General features: G+C 44.7%; 1 protein-coding gene across 1 annotated transcript in view; it reads right to left on the bottom strand.

Moving 5' to 3' along the window:
• Window positions 1-23,148, bottom strand: part of TDP1 (tyrosyl-DNA phosphodiesterase 1) — a 114,356-nt gene that overhangs the window by 943 nt on the left and 90,265 nt on the right. The window contains exon 15 of the mRNA XM_073349395.1: window positions 16,430-16,544. Coding sequence (XP_073205496.1) covers window positions 16,430-16,544 — 115 coding nt within the window. The remainder of the gene's footprint in view (window positions 1-16,429; window positions 16,545-23,148) is intronic.

Below are 23,148 nucleotides of genomic sequence, written 5' to 3'. Positions count from 1 at the left end.
GAGGAAAGTGAAGTGATAGAAAGGAGAGAAGTGGGAGTGATGGCTCTTCAACATGGTCCTCTCTTTCTCTCCAATTCTCCAAAATTCCTCAATAGACTCTGAAAAGGACTGGGGTTCCATATAAGTTTAAGATGGAATGTGGGAAGAAAATGGTGAAGTCAGAAAGCTGCCACAATCCATGGCACACTCCTCACAGATTTTCTATCAGAACTGTGATTGAGAGTCAATGCTGCTTCAGGAAGCACTGAATTCTTTGACAGTTACTACTATGCAACCGGAGAGGTACCAGAACCAGCTATGCTGCCATTGGCAAGTGTACCACAAAAGGTGGGGGAAGAAGGTCCAATAGAACAGCTGTACAGAGGCAGTGGACTTCTGTGGGAATCTAAAGAGCTGTATGTGTCTCAGGATAACCGCTTATTGAGTCTATTCCTCCCAGCCCACTTCTAATGGAACGATGATGACAAAACTCCTTGAGGGTCAGTTCTCTGAGTTATGTGCGTCGCAAATGGGAAACTATTATATAAAACATCCTGCCTCAGTTTCCCCATCTGTAAAACAGGACTCATAATTCTTACCTATGACACAGGGGCATTGAGAGGATTAGTTATTTAATGTTCCTAAGGTACACTGAATGTGGAAAGTGATAATTGTATCTGTGTATAAATACTACGTGTATCAGAGAGGAAAAGCAGTAAATATTCATATATATAGATTATGTATTATGAACTCGTCACAAGATTGGCATAAAGCAGTTGGACAAGTCACCTCACCACTCTGTGCCTCAATTTCCCCATCTGTAAAAATGAAGCCAATAACGTTGCCCTCCTTTGTAAAGCACTTTGAGATCTGCTGATGAAAACTACTGTAGAAAAGAGGTATCATTATTCAGTTATCAAAATAACAAGGACAAGCTTTTCTGTGCAACTGTGTATCTAAAGTAGTGCAGTAATGTTTGATTGTGTTGAATGTGGAAGATTTAAAGAGACAATCAAGATGACTTCTTGAATAACATTGAGTTGTATCAGTAGATTTTCTAGTAATTACTATGTAATGTTTAATTTTGTGGGATTCGGCTATGATTCACTTAAAAAAAAACAATGTTGAATAGCAAGAAATACGAGTAGGACAACAGCAGGGGAGGTAGTTATTTGTGTATTTTACAACAACTGAGACACTGTACAGGGAGATCTTGGAGGACCAGTAAAGTGACTGGATCACTACTGTTCATTGCAAAAAGCAACCAAACTAGGAGGCCTTTAGTGGGCCTGAGCAGCAGTCTTAGCATGAAGAAAAGTCAGGAGGGGAGAGGGTTTGGGCGACCACAAGAGAAGACAGTCTGACCCCACCCCTCCTGATAAGATCTCTGTTGAAATTCCTGAGGTATGGGGGGGAAGGAACCTTGTCTACGTTTGCCCTCCAGGCTGTTTTTGTCAGGGCCTCAAGGTTTGCAGACTGCAAACACACATCTGGCTAATTGATAATCAAAATGAAACCTCTTGCTTAATCTTTGAAATTGGTGGCTTAACAAGTTTTCTTTGACATGTCATTGTAATACTAACAAATAAATAAGGGAAGAAAGTTTGTGGCAGTTGGACTCTTCAGGATTCTCCCCCTGGATGCATCTGAGGGTCCCCTCAGGAAGACACAAGATTGGTCATCGGAAGGCTGCTGCTGCACCACTCAAAAACCACTCCAGACCTTCGTAAATGTGGGGGATTGGAGTGTTTTACTAACCTGTTGTGGACATGTGTAGGTGCTTGAGACTAAAGAAAGCAAACCTTTAATAAGAGCACTTGTGTTATCCTGCTTGTATCAACCATCTATCCAGCAGATGGTCGTATCCTCACTGATTTATTTCCTGCCAGCGCTTTGCAAAGAGTAAAAGTTATAAAAAGTTTTGGGTTCAGAAAACCCAGGATTACCACATGCCAAGCCAATTTTAAAAAGCAAGAAAATAACTGGATGAAGTACTATTGTAACCCCAAACTTCTAGAATAAAAGTTAATCGTTAGAGGAGGATTGTAGTTCTGTATTTATTTTGGGGTCTGTAAAAGGCAGAAAAGTAAGTGTGAACATACTGGAAAATGGAAGGGAATTGGGATTTGATTTTAAAAAAACCCAGAAATATAAAATGTAGCAAAGTTCATATGTATGTCTAATAATATCAATGCAATCTGGTTTGCCTTACTTTCACTTCACAGGGTGACATTTCAATACTGGTAGCAGGAATGACTCCTTAGATCTGAGCACCCCAAAACTTTGCAGAAGTTGGCATTTGGATCCAAACTTCATGGCTCAAGCCTATCTTTTTTCAACATGGGCCAGATCCAATGCCCACTGAAGTCAATAGGACTCTTTCTATTGACTTAAAGGGGCACTGGATCAGGCCATATGTGAATCACAGAATATCAGGGTTGGAAGGGACCTCAGGAGGTCATCTAGTCTAACCCCCTGCTCAAAGCAGGACCAATCCCCAACTAAATCACCCCAGCCAGGGCTTTGTCAAGCCTGACCTTAAAAACTAAGGAAGGAGATTCCACCACCTCCCTAGGTAACGCATTCTAGTGTTTCACCATCCTCCTAGTGAAAAAGTTTTTCCTAATATCCAACCTAAACCTCCCCCAATAGGAAAAGACAAATAGGATAGGAAAAGAATTATGTCTGGCAGAAAGGTCAGGCATCTGTTAGGTCTAGATGGGATCAGGTAGCTGTGTTCTAACCTGAAAGGGTGTTTGAAGTTGAGCCTTTCTAGGAAAGCGACAACATGTTCAGTATGAAAAGCAGCAAAGCGGTCTCAGGGTCTCCAGCCAACAAAGTAAATCCTGAAAGAGGAAGCTCTTAAGCTCATACTTTTCTCATGGAATAGGTTTAGTAATTGCCCTAAGGTATGGATATTCTTTAAACATATCATTGCTGTGGCAGATGATATGAAACAGCTGGTTTCAGACTAGATTCTCAGCTGGTGTAAATCAGTGCAACTCCAATGAGTCAAGAGCCATGTCAGTTTATACCAGCTGAGGATCTAGCCCTTGCCTAGTAAACTGTAATCAGATGAAGATCAAAAGATTCTTGATATAGCTGAACCTAGTGATGTACAGTGGGTCTGAATCATGATGAAATCTTTCATATTATCCATGCAGTTAAGCATAAAGTGTACCACCACTTTGTTATGTTGACCTATTCTTTCAAAACGTTGACAATTTTCCAATTAATTTATTGAAGAATTTTCTCTATTTATATGACAAGCATTCTTCCTACCCACCTCCCTGCAACATTAAATAACTAGACTGCCTCACTGTGAAAACTGTGAGTTATACTAGATTTGTAGTGTAGTGTACGCACATTTAAAATGGACAACACTAGAGTTTTCCTCACTAATCATGAGTGGCAGCACAGGCGGTGACTCACGCAAGCTTTGCCTCTCTTTAGTTCTGTGATCCAGCCGATCACAAACATAAAGACTGCTTGCCACCAGTTTTGTATAAACTCCTCAGGGCTTGGCTACACTTTCAATCTGTTCTTGAACTAGAAAGTTTCTATACATTTTAAATTTAGGAAGACCCACTGAGGAGAGTTACATCTGTCAGAAGACAGTGCAGCACTGGTGGTGGTGGCAGCAAGGGTGATTCTCAAAAGCACAAATAGCCGTGAGGTACTCAACTCCCACTGAAAGTCAATGTGAGTTGAGCACCTAACTTCCAATGCACCTCTGAAAATCTTCCCCAAGAATTCATTGGTTAGTTGAAGGATAATCCAGAGATTTTACAAGGGATCAGTCCAAAAAAAAAAAAAAATGGTGTCAAGTAACCCCTCCAACCATTTTTAGACACACTTATCTGCTATATCAAGTCTATGCCTGAAAACCCTACACAGGGCCGTAATGAGTGTGGAGTGAGCAGGGCAGACGCCCAGGGTGCAGAACCGCCAGGAGTGCAAAAATGGGGTGACATGCAGGATCGGGCCCAGCGGAGTCATCCTCCACACTGCAGGATCAGGCGCAGGGGGAGCCCAGGGTGCTCAGAGCCCCCCGCTCCCAGCAGGATTGCGGGCCTAGTGACCCCCCAGGAGCAGGCTCTATGGCACTAGGACTCCAACAGGGCACTGAGTGCCAATTGGCTCCTACGAGCATGCTCATTGCTCAGTAACACCTGCTGAAGTTGCTGCCCTTGCCAGGGATTAAAAAAGTTAAAGGGGGCAAATTGGGGAGGGATAGGCAGGGTCTGAGCAGAGGGCAGAAACTGACTGAGTGGGGGGTAGTTTCAAACAGCTGGAGGCAGGGGGCCAAGAAGCAAAACTGGGAGGTGGGGATAGGAGTTGGGTGAGGCACTGCCAAATGGAGGCAGACAGCAAAGCCCCAGCACAGGGAGGGGCCGAGGGGGAAACAATTACCCTGATGGCATGAGCCATCTGCCCTGTTTGCTAAAATGGGTGGCCGGGGGAGGGGGACAAGATGGGCTTCCATGCTTAGGGGGAAGTGTTCAGTCAAGAAAAATGAAGACATCCTTGGCTGCTTATGATTTACAGTTAAGAGGAACAACAGTAGAAACAAAGAAAGTAAACGCTGCACAAGTAAAAAATGCTTTTTCAGTCAACACTCACTAAGGGGTAAAACACACCCTGCTCCCTCCTTTAGCTGTGTTTTCCTGTTACTGGGACCTACCCTTACCTGTTGCTGCCCCAGCCTGATTCAATCGTTATTACAGAGAACAAAATAAGGAGTCTCCCTTTGACCCATTGTTATAATGCTCCATTAACTGGCCAGCAAGGTTCACTCACACATCAGGGAATTGACACCTTCAGGGTAGAGTGGCCCAGAATGCTGACCACACTTTGGCTTTTCTTTTAAAAGGCCTCTAATTCTGGGCTAAGGGCAATTTTCAGTTGTGCCCAGACAGGTAAAAATACAGGCCATTCACTGTACAGGTGAAGAGACCAATAGGGAAATCTACATTGGGTGCAGATCTGGATTGGGGCTGTTGGTGAGATATGCACTGGTGAAGAAACATGTCCATGTGACCTGTGCTTGTAGCATTCTGGGCTGTGACCCAGCCAGTCTGTTCCTAACACCATTCTCAACAAGACCAGGGCCATCACCTCAATATGTCCATCTAGTCATTATAGCTATGGTATGGGCACAGTCTCACCACTATAGCATAGCATACTCTAATTTCACAATCACCACAGCCATATACTTTCTTCTGTCTCCACACATAGGTGTCAGGGGCCTTCTCTGGCCAGAAGTCAAACATAGAACCATAGGGTCAGAAGGGACTGCAAGGGTCATTTAGTCTAACTTTCTGCCAAGATGCATCATGCCTCTTATCAGCTGTCACAACATAGCTTTCCCAGCTGAATGATACTTCCCACACTGGCCATATACAAATAAGCCATGCTGCTGTAATTAAAAGGGGCATAATCAAAATTAGCTTGGCAGGATTCAGCAGGGGAAATGATCAGGAATAAGCCAACCATAATATTGTAGCAGGAAGCAAACAATCAATATTCTCAGAAAAATAAAATCACAATGCAAAAGGTAAAAACCAGAAATCTTACCACTGCTCTTCCCGCCCCCCCTTCCCTCCCAATATGGCTGTTTCCCTCATATAAAAGCGAGAGAAAGAGTGGCTTCTGCTTATACAGAGTCAGATGCTATGTTGGTAATTCTTTGCTTACTCTGGAGTCCTATTTATTCTCCGCTGAGTCATTGAGAGAGGTGGCTGTTTATTCTAGCCACAGTCTCACTATGAGATGATGTAAAACCACTAAAAGTCCTGCAGGCCAAGCAGCTGGGGATCCTTTGCTTATGCTAAGAAATCTTGCCTTCCCAAAGTCCAAGCGCAGAATTCCAGTTTCTTCTTGTCAGGAATTTTTATTCCCTTCCCTCAGAATTCAAGCTGATGGGACAATTCCACATGCATGACATCTTCATGGGTGTTGGGGTGAGTAATTAAAGCCTTTGTTCTTTGATGTTTCACAATGAATGGCTCATTTGGTTACAATGGTCCTTCTTGGTGGGCAGGACCTAATACCTTCTGTAGGAAGCCAGCATTTTACAATTGCTGACCTGTTTGCATCATAAACTTCTGTAATTGTGTAAGTAATCAAACACTCACTATATCCTTATAACATAGGGTACAGATGTTTTAAGTGAGATTACTACATGAAACATCCTATAAGCATTTCATAAAGTCTAAACACATTCTTATGAACTTAAGATCTATTTTAATAAATGCTAAACACACAGGTGAGCCAGACTGGTTTCTGGTTATGTATTGTCAGTGTTCAGTTGAGGTCTAAGGGCCTTGGCATAAGCTAGCACCTGGTCTGCCAGGATCACAATAGGAATTTGTGATCGTGTTTGTCAACCCTGGAAGGTGAAAAGCTTTTAATAAGATATTGTTCCTTAAACAGAGATTCCAGAGGTGGCTCACTTCTTGCCACTGTGGAGGCAATCTTGTACCTTCCTGCCTGTTCAGGTAAAATGTAACAGTAGTATTGTCTGTGAGGACTTGAATCACCTGATTCCTAATGGTGGACATAAGCATCTTGTAGGCCTAATGAAGAGCTCAATGATTCAGCACATTTATATGGAGTGAAACCTTCCGAAATGACCAAAAAGCCTGTTCCTGAAATGTTCAAGATGGCCCCCCTACCTTTGGTGGATGTGTCTGTTATGAGAGTCATAGGCAGTTCTCGTGATAGAAAGGGAACCCCTCTGCATACATTTAGAGAGGGTCTAACAACCAGTTGAGAGACTGAAGCACTCCTGCAGGTATGCTAATCAGCATGTCCAGTGGATGCCTGCTCAGTCAATATAACAAGGCCTTCAGACATCTGAAGTGAATTCTAGCATGACGAGTCATGTACATGTACGAGGTCACACAGTGCAGTAGTTGTGGGTAGAAGTGAACTGTTCTCTGCAGACTGGACAGAGAGAGAGAGGCAGGCAGAGACACTATGGACTGAAATTGTCCTTAGAGAGGTACGCCATGGCAGTTGTGTCTAGGTCCACTCCTATGAAAGTTATTTGTTGTGTTGGTTGTAATGCCAGTTTGTCCATATTTCATTTCAGGTCTCGACAACAGATGTCTGATGATGAGGGTGCTGTTTTTGATGTGGGCCCTTGATCTTCTATGAACTAGCCAATTGTCCAGTGTGACAAAGTTCCTGCTCTATCTTGGTGGGTCTTGCGCTTATTGGTGGATTCGCTCGCCTTGGAGCTTCATGGCAGCCCTCGGCTTGGCCGTTTTTCTGAATTCACAGTCCAGGTCGACTCCTCCTGTGTCTGACCAGGAGTTGGGAGGATTTGGGGGGAATCCGGGCCCGCCCTCTACTCCGGGTTCCAGCCCAGGGCCCTGTGGAATGCAGCTGTTTAGAGTGCCTCCTGGAACAGCTGTGTGACAGCTACAACTCCCTGGGCTACTTCCCCTTGGCCTCCTCCCAACACCTTCTTTATCCTCAGCATAGGACCTTCCTCCTAGTGTCTGATAATGCTTGTACGCCTCAGTCCTCCAACAGTCTGTGTTCTCACTCTCAGCTCCTAGTGCCTCTTGCTCCCAGCTCCTCACACGCACACCACAAACTGAAATGAGTTCCTTTTTAAAACCCAGGTGCCCTGATTAGCCTGCCTTAATTGATTCTAGCAGCTTCTTGATTGGCTGCAGGTGTTCTAATCAGCCTGTCTTAATGGTCTCCAGAAGGTTCCTGATTGTTCTGGAACCTTCCCTGTTATATTAGCCCCAGGCTAAGTAGGTCCCTTTTCCCTGGGAAAGGTATCTGCCTTCTATTACTCTCCTGTAGCCATCTGGCCCGACCCTGTCACATATCCCCCCCGCTCAATACTACGGGGTTGGGCAACTTGGGACGTCAGACAGTGTACTCGTGACAAGCCATCTGCATTGCCATGGTGGCTTCCAGCCCGGTGTTGTATGGTGAATTGGAAAGGTTGTAGGGACAGGAACCATTTGGACACCCTTGCGTTCTTCTCCTTATTCTGCTGCATCCACTGGAGGGGTGCATGCTCGGTCACAAGCGTAAACCGTTATCCCAGAAGGTAATAACGTAGCGTTTCCATGGCCCATTTCACAGCTAGGCACTCTCTTTCAACCACAGCATACTTCTGCTCTCTCGGGAGGAGTTTCCTGCTGAGGTAGAAGATTGGGTGTTCTTCATCTCCGACCATCTGCGATAGGACAGCTCCCAATCTTACTTCAGATGCATCTGTTTGTAAAATGAATTCTTTGTGGAAGTCTGGGGCTATAAGCACGGGGCTACTGCAGAGGGCTGTCCATAGATCCATGAATGCTTTCTCTGCGGCATCTGTCCACTTCACCATGTCTGGACCCCGGGCTTTTATCAGGTCTGTCAGGGGACTCGCTCTGGTAGCGAAGTGGGGAATAAATCGTCCGTAGTACCCCACCACACCCAGGAATGCCTGGACTTGCTTTTTCCGATTCAGCTGGGGCCAATTTTGGATAGCCTCTAGTTTGTTTAGTTGAGGCTTGACCATGCCCCTTCCTACAACGTAGTCAAGGTATTTAGCCTTGGCTAGCCCTATAGCACACTTGGCTGGGTTGGCTGTAAGGCCAGCCTGTCTTAACGTGTCTAGAACAGCTTCCACCTTTCCGAAGTGGGTTTCCCAGTCGGGAGAGTGAATAATCACATCATCCAGGTTTGTCGCTGCATACTGCAACTAGTATGGGGCCGTAGGACCTTGTCCATAAGATGCTGGAAGGTGGCAGGTGCCCCATGCAGTCCAAAAGGAAGAACAGTATATTGAAACAGACCCTCTGGTGTAGAGAATGCCATCTTTTCTTTTGCATCTTTGGCAAGGGGAATCTGCCAGTATCCCTTTGTTAAATCAAGGGTGGTCAAAAATCAGGCATTGCCCAGGCAGTCAACTAACTCATCGATATGGGGTATGCATCGAATTTGGATCTCTCATTCAGCCAGCGAAAGTCATTACAAAACCTAGTGGTGCCATTGGGTTTGGGCACCAACACAATCGGGTTTGACCACTGACTGTGGGACTCTTCGATGACTCCCAGCTCCAACATCCTTTTTACCTCTACCTTGATCTCTTCCCTTTTTGCTGCTGGGACCCGAGGGGGCCTAAAAGTTACCTTTGCCCCAGGGTCTGTGATAATGTGGTGATATGCTTTGTTGGTCCGGCCTGGTTTGGTTGAAAACACGACCTGGTATCGGTTGATCATCTCAGTTACCTCCTTCTTCTAGTTGGATGTCAGATCAGTGGATATCCTGATCTGCTCCTGCATATTATTTCCCTGGATCGGGGTCTCTTGGGCCACTACACACGCCTCTCGTTGGTGCCAAGGCTTTAAGAGGTTAATGTGATAAATTTGTTCTTGTTTCTGGCGTCCTGGCTGCCACACCTTGAAGGTTACTTCCCCCACGGGTTCAACCACCATTGGGCCAAAAGCTTGCTTTCTGCCGTGGGTACCAACACCATCATCCGATCCCCTGGTTGGAACTGTCGGACTTTTGCCTGGCGATTGTAATGGGTTCGCTGGGCCTACTGCGCCTTTTCCAAATGTTACCGTACAATAGGGGTGACACGGGCTATCCGTTCTCACATCTGCAACACATGTTCAATTATATTTCTCCCCTCGTTGGGTTCCTCTTCCCAGATTTCTTTTGCAATATCTAGTATGCCATGGGGGTGGTGTCCGTATAATAATTCAAAGGGGGAGTTGAGGCCTGAGGTACCTCCCGGATTGCAAACATAAGGTAGGGTAGTAGAGTGTCCCAATCCTTCCCGTCTCGACTTACCACTTTCCTTATCATTGCCTTGAGGGTTTGGTTAAACCTTTCTACCAGCCCATCGGTCTGCGGATGAGAGACTGAAGTTCTCAGGGTATGTATATGGAGTAGCGTACAGAGGTCCTTCATTAGCTTCCACATAAATGGGGTACCTTGGTCTGTTAATATCTCCTTTGGTAGCCCCACTTGGGCAAAGATCCCCACCAAGTTTTTAGCTATTGTTTTAGAGGCCGTGTTCCGCAGGGGGACGGCTTCTGGGTAGCGAGTAGCATAATCCAGAACGACAAGTACATATTGGTGGCCCCAGGCTGTCTTCTCCAGGGGTCACACTAGGTCCATGGCTATTCGCTTGAAGGGGACCTCTATGATGGGGAGGTGTACTAAAGGTGCCCTCAAGTGGGGACGGGGACTGTGCAGCTGACACTCCGGGCAGGATGCACAGTACCTCCGCACTTCTTCATGTACTCCGGGCCAGAAGAATTGTTGCAAGACCCGTGCCAGGGTCTTCTCTACCCCCGAATGCCCCCAAAAAGTTGACTATGGGCCAGACTTAATACAGCATTCTGGTGTTTTTGAGGTACTAGGATCTGCTGTACCTTCTGCCCCTGTACTGGTACAACCCAGTATAAGAGATTCTTCTTCATTATGAAGTAGGGTCCTGATCCTTGGGTTTTCCCTTCCACGGGGACCCCATCTATTTCGGTCACTTCCTTCCTAATGTTGTCGTACCTTGGGTCTTCAGCCTGGTCCCGTCCAAAATTTCCTTTCCCGGGGCTAATCTGCCCGAGATCTAGGAGGCCAGTCTCTGTTGCCTCTACTGGTTCAGAGGCGTTAGGGTGTGGGTCAGACTCAGGTGCTTCTCCCTCCTAGGTGGCCTCCTTTTCAGCTGCTCGGGTCCGCCTACCTACGAGAACGACCCTCTGGCTTTGTGCCAGTATTTGGGTTCCCAAGGCCTTAGCTGCCAGTCTTTCCCTTTTCGTCTTTCTACGCTGTCTGGGAGTGGAGAACAAATCTGAGGATATTTCAGAGAAGGTTGGGGGTTGACAGTCTACTGTGGATGCCGCACTACTTTCAGGGCTTCCCCCTTTCTCCAATTCTCCTACCGGGAGTAAGTCTCCAAATCCTGGAAAGTCCCTCCCTATGAGCACTGGGTATGGGAGTTTAGGGATTACACCTGCTGCTACCTCAATAGTGTTCCCCTGAATCTCGATTTTTACTGGGATGGTGGGGTAATAACCAACTGTCCCATGAACGCATGTTATCCCCGTATGCTTAGCCCACAGCAGCTGACTACGCTTCACGAGCTTCTCCGAGACAAGCGTGATAGCACTCCCCGAATCAACCAGTGCTGTGGTCTCTACCTCGTTTAGCTTCACTGGTCTAGTGTACATATGTGGGGTTAGTGAGACCCCCACAAGGTGGATTAGGGAGCATGGGTCTGCCTAGTTCCCCAGGTTACACTGCATAGGCTCCTCAGCATTGGGACACTGTGCAGCTATGTGTCCCCACTTCCCGCAGGCGTAACATCTGTATGGAGCCCTAGGCGTTCTCCGGTCTCTTGGTTTGGGTAGTCTCACATCATGATCCTCTTCCCCCTCAGTGCTCCGACTCTTTGTGGCTTCTGGTGGGCCTTCAGCCCCTCTCTTTTTCCACCTGGGTTCTCCTGGTGGCCCAGTCACCTGAGCTTTAGGGCTTCGTTCTGCTAGTTTAACCCAGGGTGCTTCTTCCTTAACTGGTCAGGTCAGCTCCCTCGCCATCCTTTGCCTTTCTACCAGCGCAACAACCTCGTCGTAGGTGGAGGGTTCGTTTGGGCTTATCCAGGTGCGAAGGGCTGGCGGTAGTCCTCTCATGTACCGGTCGATGACCAGAACCTCTAGTATCTCCTCCGGACTCCGGGACTCAGTTCGTAACCACTTTCGTGTGAGATGGATGAGGTCATATAATTGGGACCGCGAGGTTTTGTTTTCCTGGTACCTCCACTCATGATATTGCTGGGCCTGCACTGCGGTCGTTACCCCAGATCTGGCTAGGATCTCTGCTTTCAGCTGGAGGTAGTTCGCTGCAGCCTCTTCAGGCAAATCATAGTAGGCCTTCTGGGCCTCCCCACACAGGAATGGAACGAGGATGCCAGACCACTGTTCTAGCAGCCAAACCTCCTGCAGGGCTGTCCTCTCAAAGGCCAGGAGGTATGCCTCTACATTATTCTCCCGCGTCATTTTCTGCAGCCAATTGCTGGCCCGCATGATCTGCATCCCATGATGGCCGCGGTTCAGCTCTGTAAGGGCCTTTACCTGGTTTACCAGTTCCTGCAACATAGCCTGGTCTCGAGCAGCCTGGTCCATCAGCAGGCGATTAGTCTCTTGCTGCAGCTGCACTGCCTCCTGTTGGGTGGCTGACTGGACACAAGTAGCCTCCTGCTGGGCAGCCGTGGCTTGTATCAGTACCCGCACTACCTCCTCGGTTGTGGTGAAAAAAAATAAAAATAGATCCTCCCCCCACCCCCTTCTTCCAAACACCCTCCTTCTTCCGCCGCACTGTGGACACCAGATCCCACTTCCGACACCAGTTGTGACAAAGTTCCTGCTCTATCTTGGTGGGTCTTGCGCTTATTGGCGGATTCGCTCGCCTTGGAGCTTCATGGCAGCCCTCGGCTTGGCCGTTTTTCTGAATTCACAGTCCAGGTCGACTCCTCCTGTGTCTGACCAGGAGTTGGGAGGATTTGGGGGGAATCCGGGCCCGCCCTCTATTCCGGGTTCCAGCCCAGGGCCCTGTGGAATGCAGCTGTTTAGAGTGCCTCCTGGAACAGCTGTGCGACAGCTACAACTCCCTGGGCTACTTCCCCATGGCCTCCTCCCAACACGTTCTTTATCCTCAGCATAGGACCTTCCTCCTGGTGTCTGATAATGCTTGTACACCTCAGTCCTCCAACAGTCCGCGTTCTCACTCTCAGCTCCTGGTGCCTCTTGCTCCCAGCTCCTCACATGCACACCACAAACTGAAATGAGCTCCTTTTGAAAACCCAGGTGCCCTGATTAGCCTGCCTTAATTGATTCTAGCAGCTTCTTGATTGGCTGCAGGTGTTCTAATTAGCCTGTCTTAATGGTCTCCAGAAGGTTCCTGATTGTTCTGGAACCAACCCTGTTACCTTACCCAGGGAAAAGGGACCTACTTAGCCTGGGGCTAATATATCTGCCTTCTATTACTCTCCTGTAGCCATCTGGCCTGACCCTGTCACACCAGGTAAGTACATAGGAGGTGCAAATGGGCTGGTACCACTGTCATGCACTTGGTGAACACTCTTGGAGCTGACGATAACCTGTAGGGAAGCACCGTAGACTGATATTGGTTGTTGCCTGCTATGACCTGATGTATTCCCACATGAAAGTACATGTCCTGCAAGGCAAGAACAACATACCAATTTCTAGGGAAAGGATAATGGAAGCAGGGGTGATCATATTGAGCTTGATTTTCTTGATGAATTGGTTCAGCTTTCTTAGATCTCGAATGGGATGCAGGTGATGTGTCTTTTTGGGAATCGGGAAAAACTGGGAATAAAAACCTTTCCCTCTGTGTTGGTAAGGAAATCTTCCTCTATCACTCCCAATTCCAAAAGAGATCATGCTTCCGAAGCAATATGGTCTTGTGAGATGGGTCCCTGAAAAGGGACAGGGAAGGTGGGTTGGCAAAGGGGAAGGAGACAAATTGGATGACATATCCCTCCTTTACTGTGCTGAGCACCCATTTGTTCAATGTAATCTTTTTCCAACCATTGCAAAAGAGAGATAGTGCTTTCCAAAAGGAGGGAGATGAGATATGGTTGGCATGCTGTCCTTGATCAAATAGTCAGAATGACTGCTTGGAAGCTGAAGAAGTCTGACAAGAATGGATTGCTATGGATGATACTGTCTGGTGACATCTAGGAGGTCCAGGCCTTCTACTGAAGGTGTCCTGGAAGCTCTGCTGATAAGAGGTTCTGTAGTACAACAGATTTAAATGGTTTCCTCTTTTTACTGGGATGGAGAACCTCCAGTGAATGAAGAGTCACACAGGAGTCTTTTAGAGTGGGAATGGCATCATCCATTTTCTGGGGAAATAGTTTGAACCCATTGAAGGATAAATCTTCCTTTGTAAAAATACACCTCTCTTAGGATGCCAGAGGCCTGCAGCCAAGAGGAATGTCTCATCGAGATGGCTGTAGCCATGGAGCATGAGGCAGTGTCAGCAGCATCAATGGCCACCTGAAGCAATGTTCAGGCAGTGAGGTGCCTTTCAGAGATTATGGCTGAGAATCTGTGGGACCATGCAAGTACCCATAGCAGTGCCACTGACTTGAAGGTATACATTGTCCCCAAATGTGAAATTGTGACTTTGTCCTCACCCATAACTATTTCACATTTGTATACCTTACATCATGTGCCAGCAATGCCCCTCTGCCATGTACATTGGCCAAACTGGACAGACTCTATGTAAAAGAATAAATGGACGCAAATCAGACGTCAAGAATTATAACATTCAAAAACCAGTCGAAGAACATTTCAATCTCTCTGGTCACTCAATTACAGACCTAAAAGTCGCAATTCTTCAGCAAAAAAACTTCAGAAACAAACTCCAACGAGAGACTGCTGAATTGGAATTAATTTGCAAACTGGACACCATTAATTTAGGTTTGAATAAAGACTGGGAGTGGATGTGTCATTACACAAAGTAAAACTATTTCCCCATGTTTATTCCCCCCTCCCCCCTCACTGTTCCTCACATGTTCTTGTCAACTGCTGGAAATGGCCCACCTTGATTATCACTACAAAAAGTTTTTACTACCCCCCCGCCCCATCTCCTGCTGGTAATAGCTCACCTTACCTGATCACTCTCGTTACAGTGTGTATGGTAACACCCATTGTTTCATGTTCTCTGTATATATATAATCTGCCCACTGTATTTTCCACTGCATGCATCCATTGAAGTGAGCTGTAGCTCAAGAAAGCTTATGCTCTAATAAATTTGTTAGTCTCTAAGGTGCCACAAGTACTCCTTTTCTTTTTGCGGATACAGACTAACATGGCTGCTACTCTGAAACCTGCCATAATTCTCAGTGTATTCTAAACTTTCAAACTATCCCTGCCCTGCAGCATCATGCATATCTCAGTTTACTGCTTTATCTGTTCTATGGGTAGAGTCACAGCCTCGTGGAGTTTGAGATTTTGAAAGTGTTTCATACTATTATGGGGTTCATAACCCTCTCTTCCCTGCAATTTATATCCCTTTTTCAAAGGGACATTCAATTTTTTACAGATTTACTCCTGACTAAATTAAATCTTGAGCTATACATGAAAGACTGAAGAAAACATTGAAAAGAGGCTGATACAAGCATATATCTTATGGATAAGGCTATGATTTAGTCATGAGTATTTTAGTAAAAAAGTCATGGACAGGTCAGGGGCAATAAACAAAAGTTCACAACCCCTGACCTGTCTATGACTGTACTATAAATACCCCTGACTAAAACTTACCTGGGGGGCTGCTACTCTGCAGGGGAGGCACTGCTCAGGGGGGTCCAGTGGGCTCAGGGCCAGAGGCAACAGCTTCCAGGGGCCGCTGAGCAGCGGCTACTCTGGCTACCCCTGGGGCCATCCCCCTGCTGCTGCTCCGGTTGCCCCTGGGACCATTGCCGCCAAGCTGCGGCTGCTCCCGTCTTGAGGACTGCTGCTCAGGCGGTCCCTGGGGCCAGCTGCTCAGGGCCGCCCGAACAGTGGCCAGTGTGGCTGACCTCGGGGCTGCCCGAGCAGCTGGCTTCAGAGCTGCTCCAGCAGCGGCAGGTGTGGCTGTCCCTGGGGCTGCCTGAATAGCTGTCCCTGGGGCCTGCTACTTGGGTGGCCCTGGGTTGAGCCACACTGGCTGCTGCAGAAGTCACAGAGGTCATGGAAAGTCACAGAATCAGTGACTTCGTGACCTCCATGACAGACATGTAGCCCTACTTATGGATTTATTTTTTCTTTTGAATTTTAGTTCTCACCCTTTTTTCCTTATTTCACATTCTCTCTGAACTTTTTTTGTGCGTCATTTTTCACAGTCACCATGTAATTGTTCCCCTCCTCCATATCTCTGCTTTCCTTCTTCCAAAGTCTTTGATTTCCCATAACCCCTAGACTCTCTTAAGGAAGCTTTGGGAAATCATCATAACAGAGTATCTGCCTGGGAACAAAGTCTACTTGCCCAATCCTTACTATGGGAAAGGGAATCACAAGACTATTTAACTCACCTGTCCAAACAAACAAAAAAAACACCAAATCTGCCAAGACAAAACAGAAACTCCTGTGAAGTTTACAGAGACACTGAACAACATGCTAGAAGTGAATACAAGACTGACTTTATATCCTGCTCCCACAGGCTTATACCTCCCTGCTGTATTCCCCCTCATGCTCTATCTTCTCACAAGTAACACCACAAAAAATTCCTAATCCCTTGCTTTCAAGCCACAAAGCAACCTGTTGGAGGGCTGTCCTAAATGAAATGCCAACACAGTAATGTTAGAGTCAAGCTTTGGAATGCAGAGCACGTGAGCAGGTTTGAAATTGGACAAAACAATCTGGCCTCAGTGTAGCAGTCACATTTTTTTTTTCCCTTTCTTTCTTCAAGAGGTACGTCTTACCTTTGCTTCCATATTGCTCTGGGGGCAGATCATAAGGCACAGGAAAAGAGGTCACTGGCTCATTACTTCCTGAAAACATTTTCTTCTTCACATGGAAGTAACCTGTATCCAATCCCTGTGAAAAATACACAGAAGGAAATGATTGACTTATTAGTTTTATGAAAGTAAAACGTTCACCTTATCACAGCGTGGATTTTCCTCACCATCAAAGAGAGTAGCTAAAACACAAAGTTTTCCTTCTCTTTCTGGGGTATAAACAGTGTACCAAAGCCTGCTCCTATCATGAGAGCCCAGTCTCCCTTCCCTGCTCCAGTCCTTTCTTCCTCTTGATATTCCACATGCAGGGCCAAGATGGTGGTTAAGTCCTATCTGCACCCACCCTCCTTGTCATGTAAGCTTTTACTAATCTAATTCTATATTCAAGCAGGGAAAACAAGGCTTTGGGAGTGGTCTTTATCTGGGAAACCCCATACAAACTTCCTGAGAATCTTGTAGGACCCAAATATCCAGTCACAGCCTGAAGAGATGGTTTTGCATGTAAACCGAGTCATGGTCACATGACATGGAAGTTTTAGGATTAAAAATTTAACGTGGAGAAAATACTTCTCCCTTCGTTCCTCTGCTTAATTTTATCACAAACTTATTATCTAGATGACAGAAGTGTATGTTATTCAGTATGCAGTTAAAATCCAAATAAAAACACTACATCTGTAATGAGGATACAAACATCTCTTCAAAGACAAATCTCCCAGGGACTTTTGGATAACGTAGCACTGTTATGCTGTGAAGTTTACTGCAGCTTTGAAAACTCTGGTATGAAAAAAAGAAACCTCTGAAGTGTATTACAAAGTTTGGCAACAGGCATCACTATACAGAATGGAACCTTAGAGGTTAGCAATTTGAAACCCCCCCGATATCCGTGTATGCAGTACAAGGAAGACAAGGTGGTCTTGAAGTGTTTCAGACAGATTTGGCAGATGCTATTAGGTTAGCTATCAGGTCAATAGGATTCCATTATCAGACTTTTGTAACGAATTACTCAAAACCAACCCTTTTAGAAATTGAGACTCCTTTGGGTTGCGTGTGAAAATAGCATCAGTCTATTTTTTTAAATGAAACAAATCTAAAATAAATAAATAAATAAATATTTGAAAAAAAACAGAATATTCTCTTCCAAAAGTATTCTTAAGACTGGGAATAAACTTCCATCCTTTTAATATACACAGCCCTCTACAAACACCATCTTAGCTGTGCTGTTTCTTAGTCTTTGACATCTGGCATTATCTGAATTTTGCTAGATTCCTGGATTATTGTTTCTGTAACAATACAAGCACAGTGTCAAATAGCCCTTCAGCTAAACCTTTGTTTATGGCATAATTAACTGAAATTGTTGGTTGAAATGACAGTAGCATTTATGTACAGTAATCCTCAACTACTTCATGTTGTTTCTACTAAATTTTTACTTGATCAAAATATTGCTGTTTTGAAAAGCAAATGGTATGTTGAATAGCTAGTGAGGTGACACCCATGCATTGTATTGTAACAAGGAAGACTGATGTAGAAAAGTGGTCTTTGATGTTTTTTCTTGATATTCTGGAAACTCTGAAAGTATTCACGACACTTCATTTCAGTTAGTAGTAGAGGGAAGGAAAGAAAGTTACACTAGGGTGGCTCCTGCTGGCCAGTCCATGAAATAATGTAGAACTTAATTCGGAGGAAGAGATCCATTTTCTCCCATGACTGGAAGTAATGAGCATCCATGAGCTATTGAGATGGACGGCAAGAAGATAGGAGATGGTGCCTAAGTGATAATGGACACTTATCTAATAAAGGAGGAGAGAACAAGGCCCTTGGGGCAGATGGGCAGCTTTGATTTAAAAGGAAAACTTTGATTTCAAACCAAAAGGTGTCAGTCTTGGAAAGCCAACTTGGAAAGTTTGTCCAATAGATATGCTTACATGAACCAATGTCTATGTCAAATGTACCCCAGAGGGCTAGGGCATTTCCCGCAAGCAATGTATATTGTTGTAACCGGGCAAGGGCCACTAAAGTTAAGGAAGTGAGTAAGTAAGCTGAGATGTGCAAGTTGGAATGTAGGAATGCTGACTGGAAGAAGTTTCAGTTACCAAGTTATATAAATGACTAGGAGAACATAAGGGAGAGAAGACCATCTATAGACTCATCAAGGTAAGAGAGAAAATGATGAGGGATGTGAATGAGTTTGCTAACATTAGAAATGAACATGGTGCAATCAATCAACACAGTTTGGAGTGACTATTTAGAAGAGCGATGAATGAGGAGAATCCAAGGGAGGAATTAAAAATGTAAGCTGAACCAGGGCATGATATATTGCATACAGGAAGAAGGCACTTAGGAAAAATAAAAATGGAGAAAGTACCTGGGCCAGATGAAGTACCAGTGGTTATGGTGAAGTAATTGGGAAGGAAAGGCATCAAGTATCTTACAAATCTGTACAATGGTATTCTCAAGAAAGGAAAAAATGCCAGTCTTGTGGAGCCTATTTTTAAACACAAAGGAGATACTACACTGTGTGCTAATTATTGTCCAATTAAGCAGACATCACATGCTATGAAAGTACAGAAAAAGATTACTGAAAAGTGTCTGCATAGCATGGTTGAAACTTGGAAGGGTTACTACAGCTTCATGCCAGGAAGGAGTATAATTGATGTCAGATTTGCTCTACAAATTCTCATGGAGAAGTTCAGAGAACATGGACAGCAACTGGGTACAGTCTTTGTGGACCTGAAGGTGTACAATAGTGTACCCTGAGAACTAGTTTGGTGGAGCTTTAGACAGATAAGTGTGCCAAAATGTCCAGTGAACGTTGGCCTGCATCAGGAATCAACATTGAGCCCCTTTTTGTTTGCTGTTAAGGATATAAGTGAGAGTACAGAATGAGAGCTGCTTTGAAACATGCTGTTTGCTGATGACTTAGTGATGTGTGGAAGACTGAGACACCCTATGAACTAAGCCAACTATGAGCAGTGGCAACCTGGTTTTGAGTGTGCTGCATTAAGAGTGAATGTTGGTAAGACAGAAGTCATGATTAGTGAGGGAGGGGGTTTCACCATAAAGGCTATCACAGGCAAAGAGCTTAGAAGAGTGCAAGAATTAAAATACCTAGGTTCAATGGTTGCTGACAGTGGCGCCATCTTGAGTGATGCCCAGCATCATACTAACGCTGTTTGGTGCAAATGGTGGGACCCCAGTTCTCAGTGACAAAAAATGCCAATAAAATTAAAATGTAGAGTGCATAAAACTGTAATTTGACCCTATCTAACGTATGGAACAGAGACTTTGCCAGCCACAAGAAAGGAAATCAGGGTGCTCTCCATCACGGAAATGAAGATATTGAGATGGCCAAATCATTGCACATTCCATGATAGGAAATGAAATCAGATTGGAAGAGGACTAGTATGGATTGCTCCAACTGAAGACAAGTTGAGGGAGGCTCGGCTACATTGGTATGGGCATATTCAGGGAAGACCAGAGAGTTATACTGGTAGGATGATTCTTGCAATGATTGTGGATGGAAGATGATTAAGGGGGAGACTAGCCTCAGTACATTGACTAAATATCAGCATTCCTTAGAGATCAATCTGCATGACAGCCTGGTGTATGATCATGAGTTTTGGAAAAAGGCTACAAAAGTCAATGACCCTGAACAGGGAAGTGGCAAGAAAGAAGAGGAGAAAAGAACAGGGGCCATGCTGGAGGATAATGGATATTAAAATACATTTTAAGGGCCAACTCCAGGTATCTGTAAATTCACTGGGAGTTTTACCAATAAATTCAGTGAGATCAAAGCTTTGGTCCCAAGTTTATACTACCCTAAATGCACAGGATGAAATAACAAACTTCAAATTTAGAACAGAACAATTTATGGACACATAGGAATATAGGAAAACTGGGGTATATGAGTGGGTGTGAAGTTGGATTACAGAGTAAAAAAATGTCAACTACCTATTGTATTAATTAGGCATCATGACAATAGGTCTTGACAGTTTTGACCTCCAGGGATCTTATAGCTACTAGGGTTTAAGAAAAATTAATTTATAAAAACAAATAACTAAGAGATTCATATTCGGTCTGGATTGAAAAGGTAACTCATGCAATTTTCTTAGGATGTTCTAGCTCATAAAAAGTGGAAAGCATACAAATCTGACTTGATCTACTGATGGGTCCCCCCCACAAATAGATCTCTCTCTCAGTCCTACTGTCAATTCTGGAGCTGAGCTTTTTAGGTTTTTCAGCTTCCTCTTCCAGCATCATGATAGTGAACTCAGCAGACCAGTAATCTGACCAGGTATAGCAAATACTGTGTTCTTATATCCTCATATATGCAACCCCTGAATACAATGACAACTACATGGTTTAAAATTTGGAAAAGTAATTGTCATTGTGGTTATATGCCCAGCAATCTGAATAAATCTGATTCAAGTCTTGGCTGAACACTTTTCTTGATATCACCTCTCTTCAATCCCAGAGCCCAGAGCAATGGGATGCTTTCCAGAGAAACAAGAGAATACAAGAATGTGTACTGTAGAAATACAGCATTTATTGACAGTCTTTTTTGTCGTCCATATTTCATCCTTTTATTTCCAACTTTTTTTCACACCTTTTCTGTTGTCTCCCTGTCTCTCTCCTTTTGTATTTAATAAATTAACTTTCTTTTAAAGATAAGATAGAGAAGCATTTCCCTTCGGTTTTATGCTCTCTTCTTCTTTCATCTTGTCTGTGTTGTCTTTCCCTGCTCCTTCTCTTTTACCTTACACTCACTGCTAGCTCAGTTCATTTTTTCCTTGATTTTTCTAGGAAAGGAAGGGAAGTCACACTCCTGGATTTTTCCTTTCCTTTTATAGTCTCTCCTTCCTCCCCCCCGCCACCTCCTTCCTGTCAGTATGGCCCAATTACATGATTTCAGAATTACTTTGCTGAAAGAGCACTCAACCAATAGGCATTTTAAGCCTTGACAATATTAACTGGCAGTCTCTAACGACAGACATTTTAAACTTTTTTTCACAAAGCATGCTGGAATAAGATACAGAGGGTACATGTTGTAACCTAGACTAACAGACATCCAGATCTCTTTCTCCTGCTCCGAGAAGTAACATTCATAGGTCTCTAACTTCACACAAAACACACAGCAGACAAGTTTAACTAGCAGCATGTAACTAGGGATATGTTTACACAGCAAAAAAAAAAAAACCTGCAGCTGGCCTGTTCCAGCCAACTGAGGCTCGTGGGGCTGTTTCATTGCTGTGTAGACTTCTGGGCTCAGGCTGGAGCCTGAGCTTTGGGACCCGCCCACCACACAGAGTCCAGCCTGAGCATGGAAGTCTAACACAGCAATGAAACAGCTTCACAGCCTGAGCCGGCTGGTACAGGCCAGTCGTGGGTGTCTCGTTGCTGTATAGACATATACTAGGTCAGCTCTAAATAATCTTGGGTGCTTAGAGGACCAAGTGCTGCTCCCAGCACAGAATGGAAAAACCTAGAGTGGAAAGGTCCTTCTTCCCTTCTTCTAAGTCTTTTCTCTTATTCCCTCCCCAGTCAACCCCTACCAATCCTGATCTTGCTATGCAATTTCCTGACACTGCTGCTCACAGTACTTCTCAGAAATTTGCAATCTGCCCATGTAATAGTTTCACATGGGTGCTCTCTACCCCAACTATCTGTAGAGCTTAATAGGCTATAATGATTTTTGGTAGCACTAGCCTGGTTTTAACATCCTATTACTGTAGAACAGGAACACCACCAGAAAGGGGGAATGGAAGGGAAACCAGTTTCACAAGAAACAATATTTTCAAAAGCCTCATTTCTATTAGAGAATTATGGAGTACAAAAAGGATGAAGTGGTTTGCATACCCAGTGCATTCTCCAATTCCTACATATTAAGAGAGGGTCACTGCACTCCCCCCTTGGTATGCCAACTTAGCTCTGCCCATTCCCACCAATTCTATTCTCGAACTTTTCTGTCCCTGCTTCATGCAACATGGTAACAGTATTATTGATATTAGCTGAAGATAAGGCATTTACATGACGTATTTCATCCCTCTTGATCTGAGAATTCTGCTGGTCAGGATCCTCTCACTTCCTTCTCTTCCTCCATGTTAGATACAAATTTGAAAGTACATCGGTTCTCTTTGCTTGAAGTCCTTTGACTGCCAAATCTTTTCCGATTTAAACTGTTTTCCAGAAGGTATGCAGTTATTCCACTTACAGCGTTTGGCCTGGCCCAGTGCACTATTGCACACGAGCAAAAATATGCTGAATGGTTGTTCTATGCAATATAGAAGCAGCTGTCATCATTTACAAAGTTAGTGCTTGGAGAAAAGTCAGCTGGTGTCGACAGTAGATCACAGGCTTCTCTTGTTTAAAAATTAACTTTTTGTCAATGCTTACATCCCTTTTCTGGACGTTCACATCATGACACTTCTTTTCCATCATCCTCACACACACTGCCTATTTTCTTACTCTGAGGCAACTTGCCTTTTCTGTTGCTGGGCACCACTTTTCAAAGGCTGAAACAGGGAGGGGCAAGCCCATTTATCTTTGGCGAGCTCTAGTAAGCCTTTGTGGATAGACAGGCAAAATGTTCTCCCTCAAAACATAATAGTATGGAGCGTTTCTGGAAACAAGATTATAGGAATCTCTCTCCTTACATGCCTGAAAGGCCTTGGAGTTATCAAAATGAA

The sequence above is a fragment of the Lepidochelys kempii genome, chromosome 6 (assembly GCF_965140285.1).
Source record: "Lepidochelys kempii isolate rLepKem1 chromosome 6, rLepKem1.hap1, whole genome shotgun sequence".
Classification (NCBI taxonomy): domain Eukaryota; kingdom Metazoa; phylum Chordata; order Testudines; family Cheloniidae; genus Lepidochelys; species Lepidochelys kempii.
Note: the sequence above shows the minus strand (reverse complement) of the source record. Positions and strands in the feature narration are given on the sequence as shown.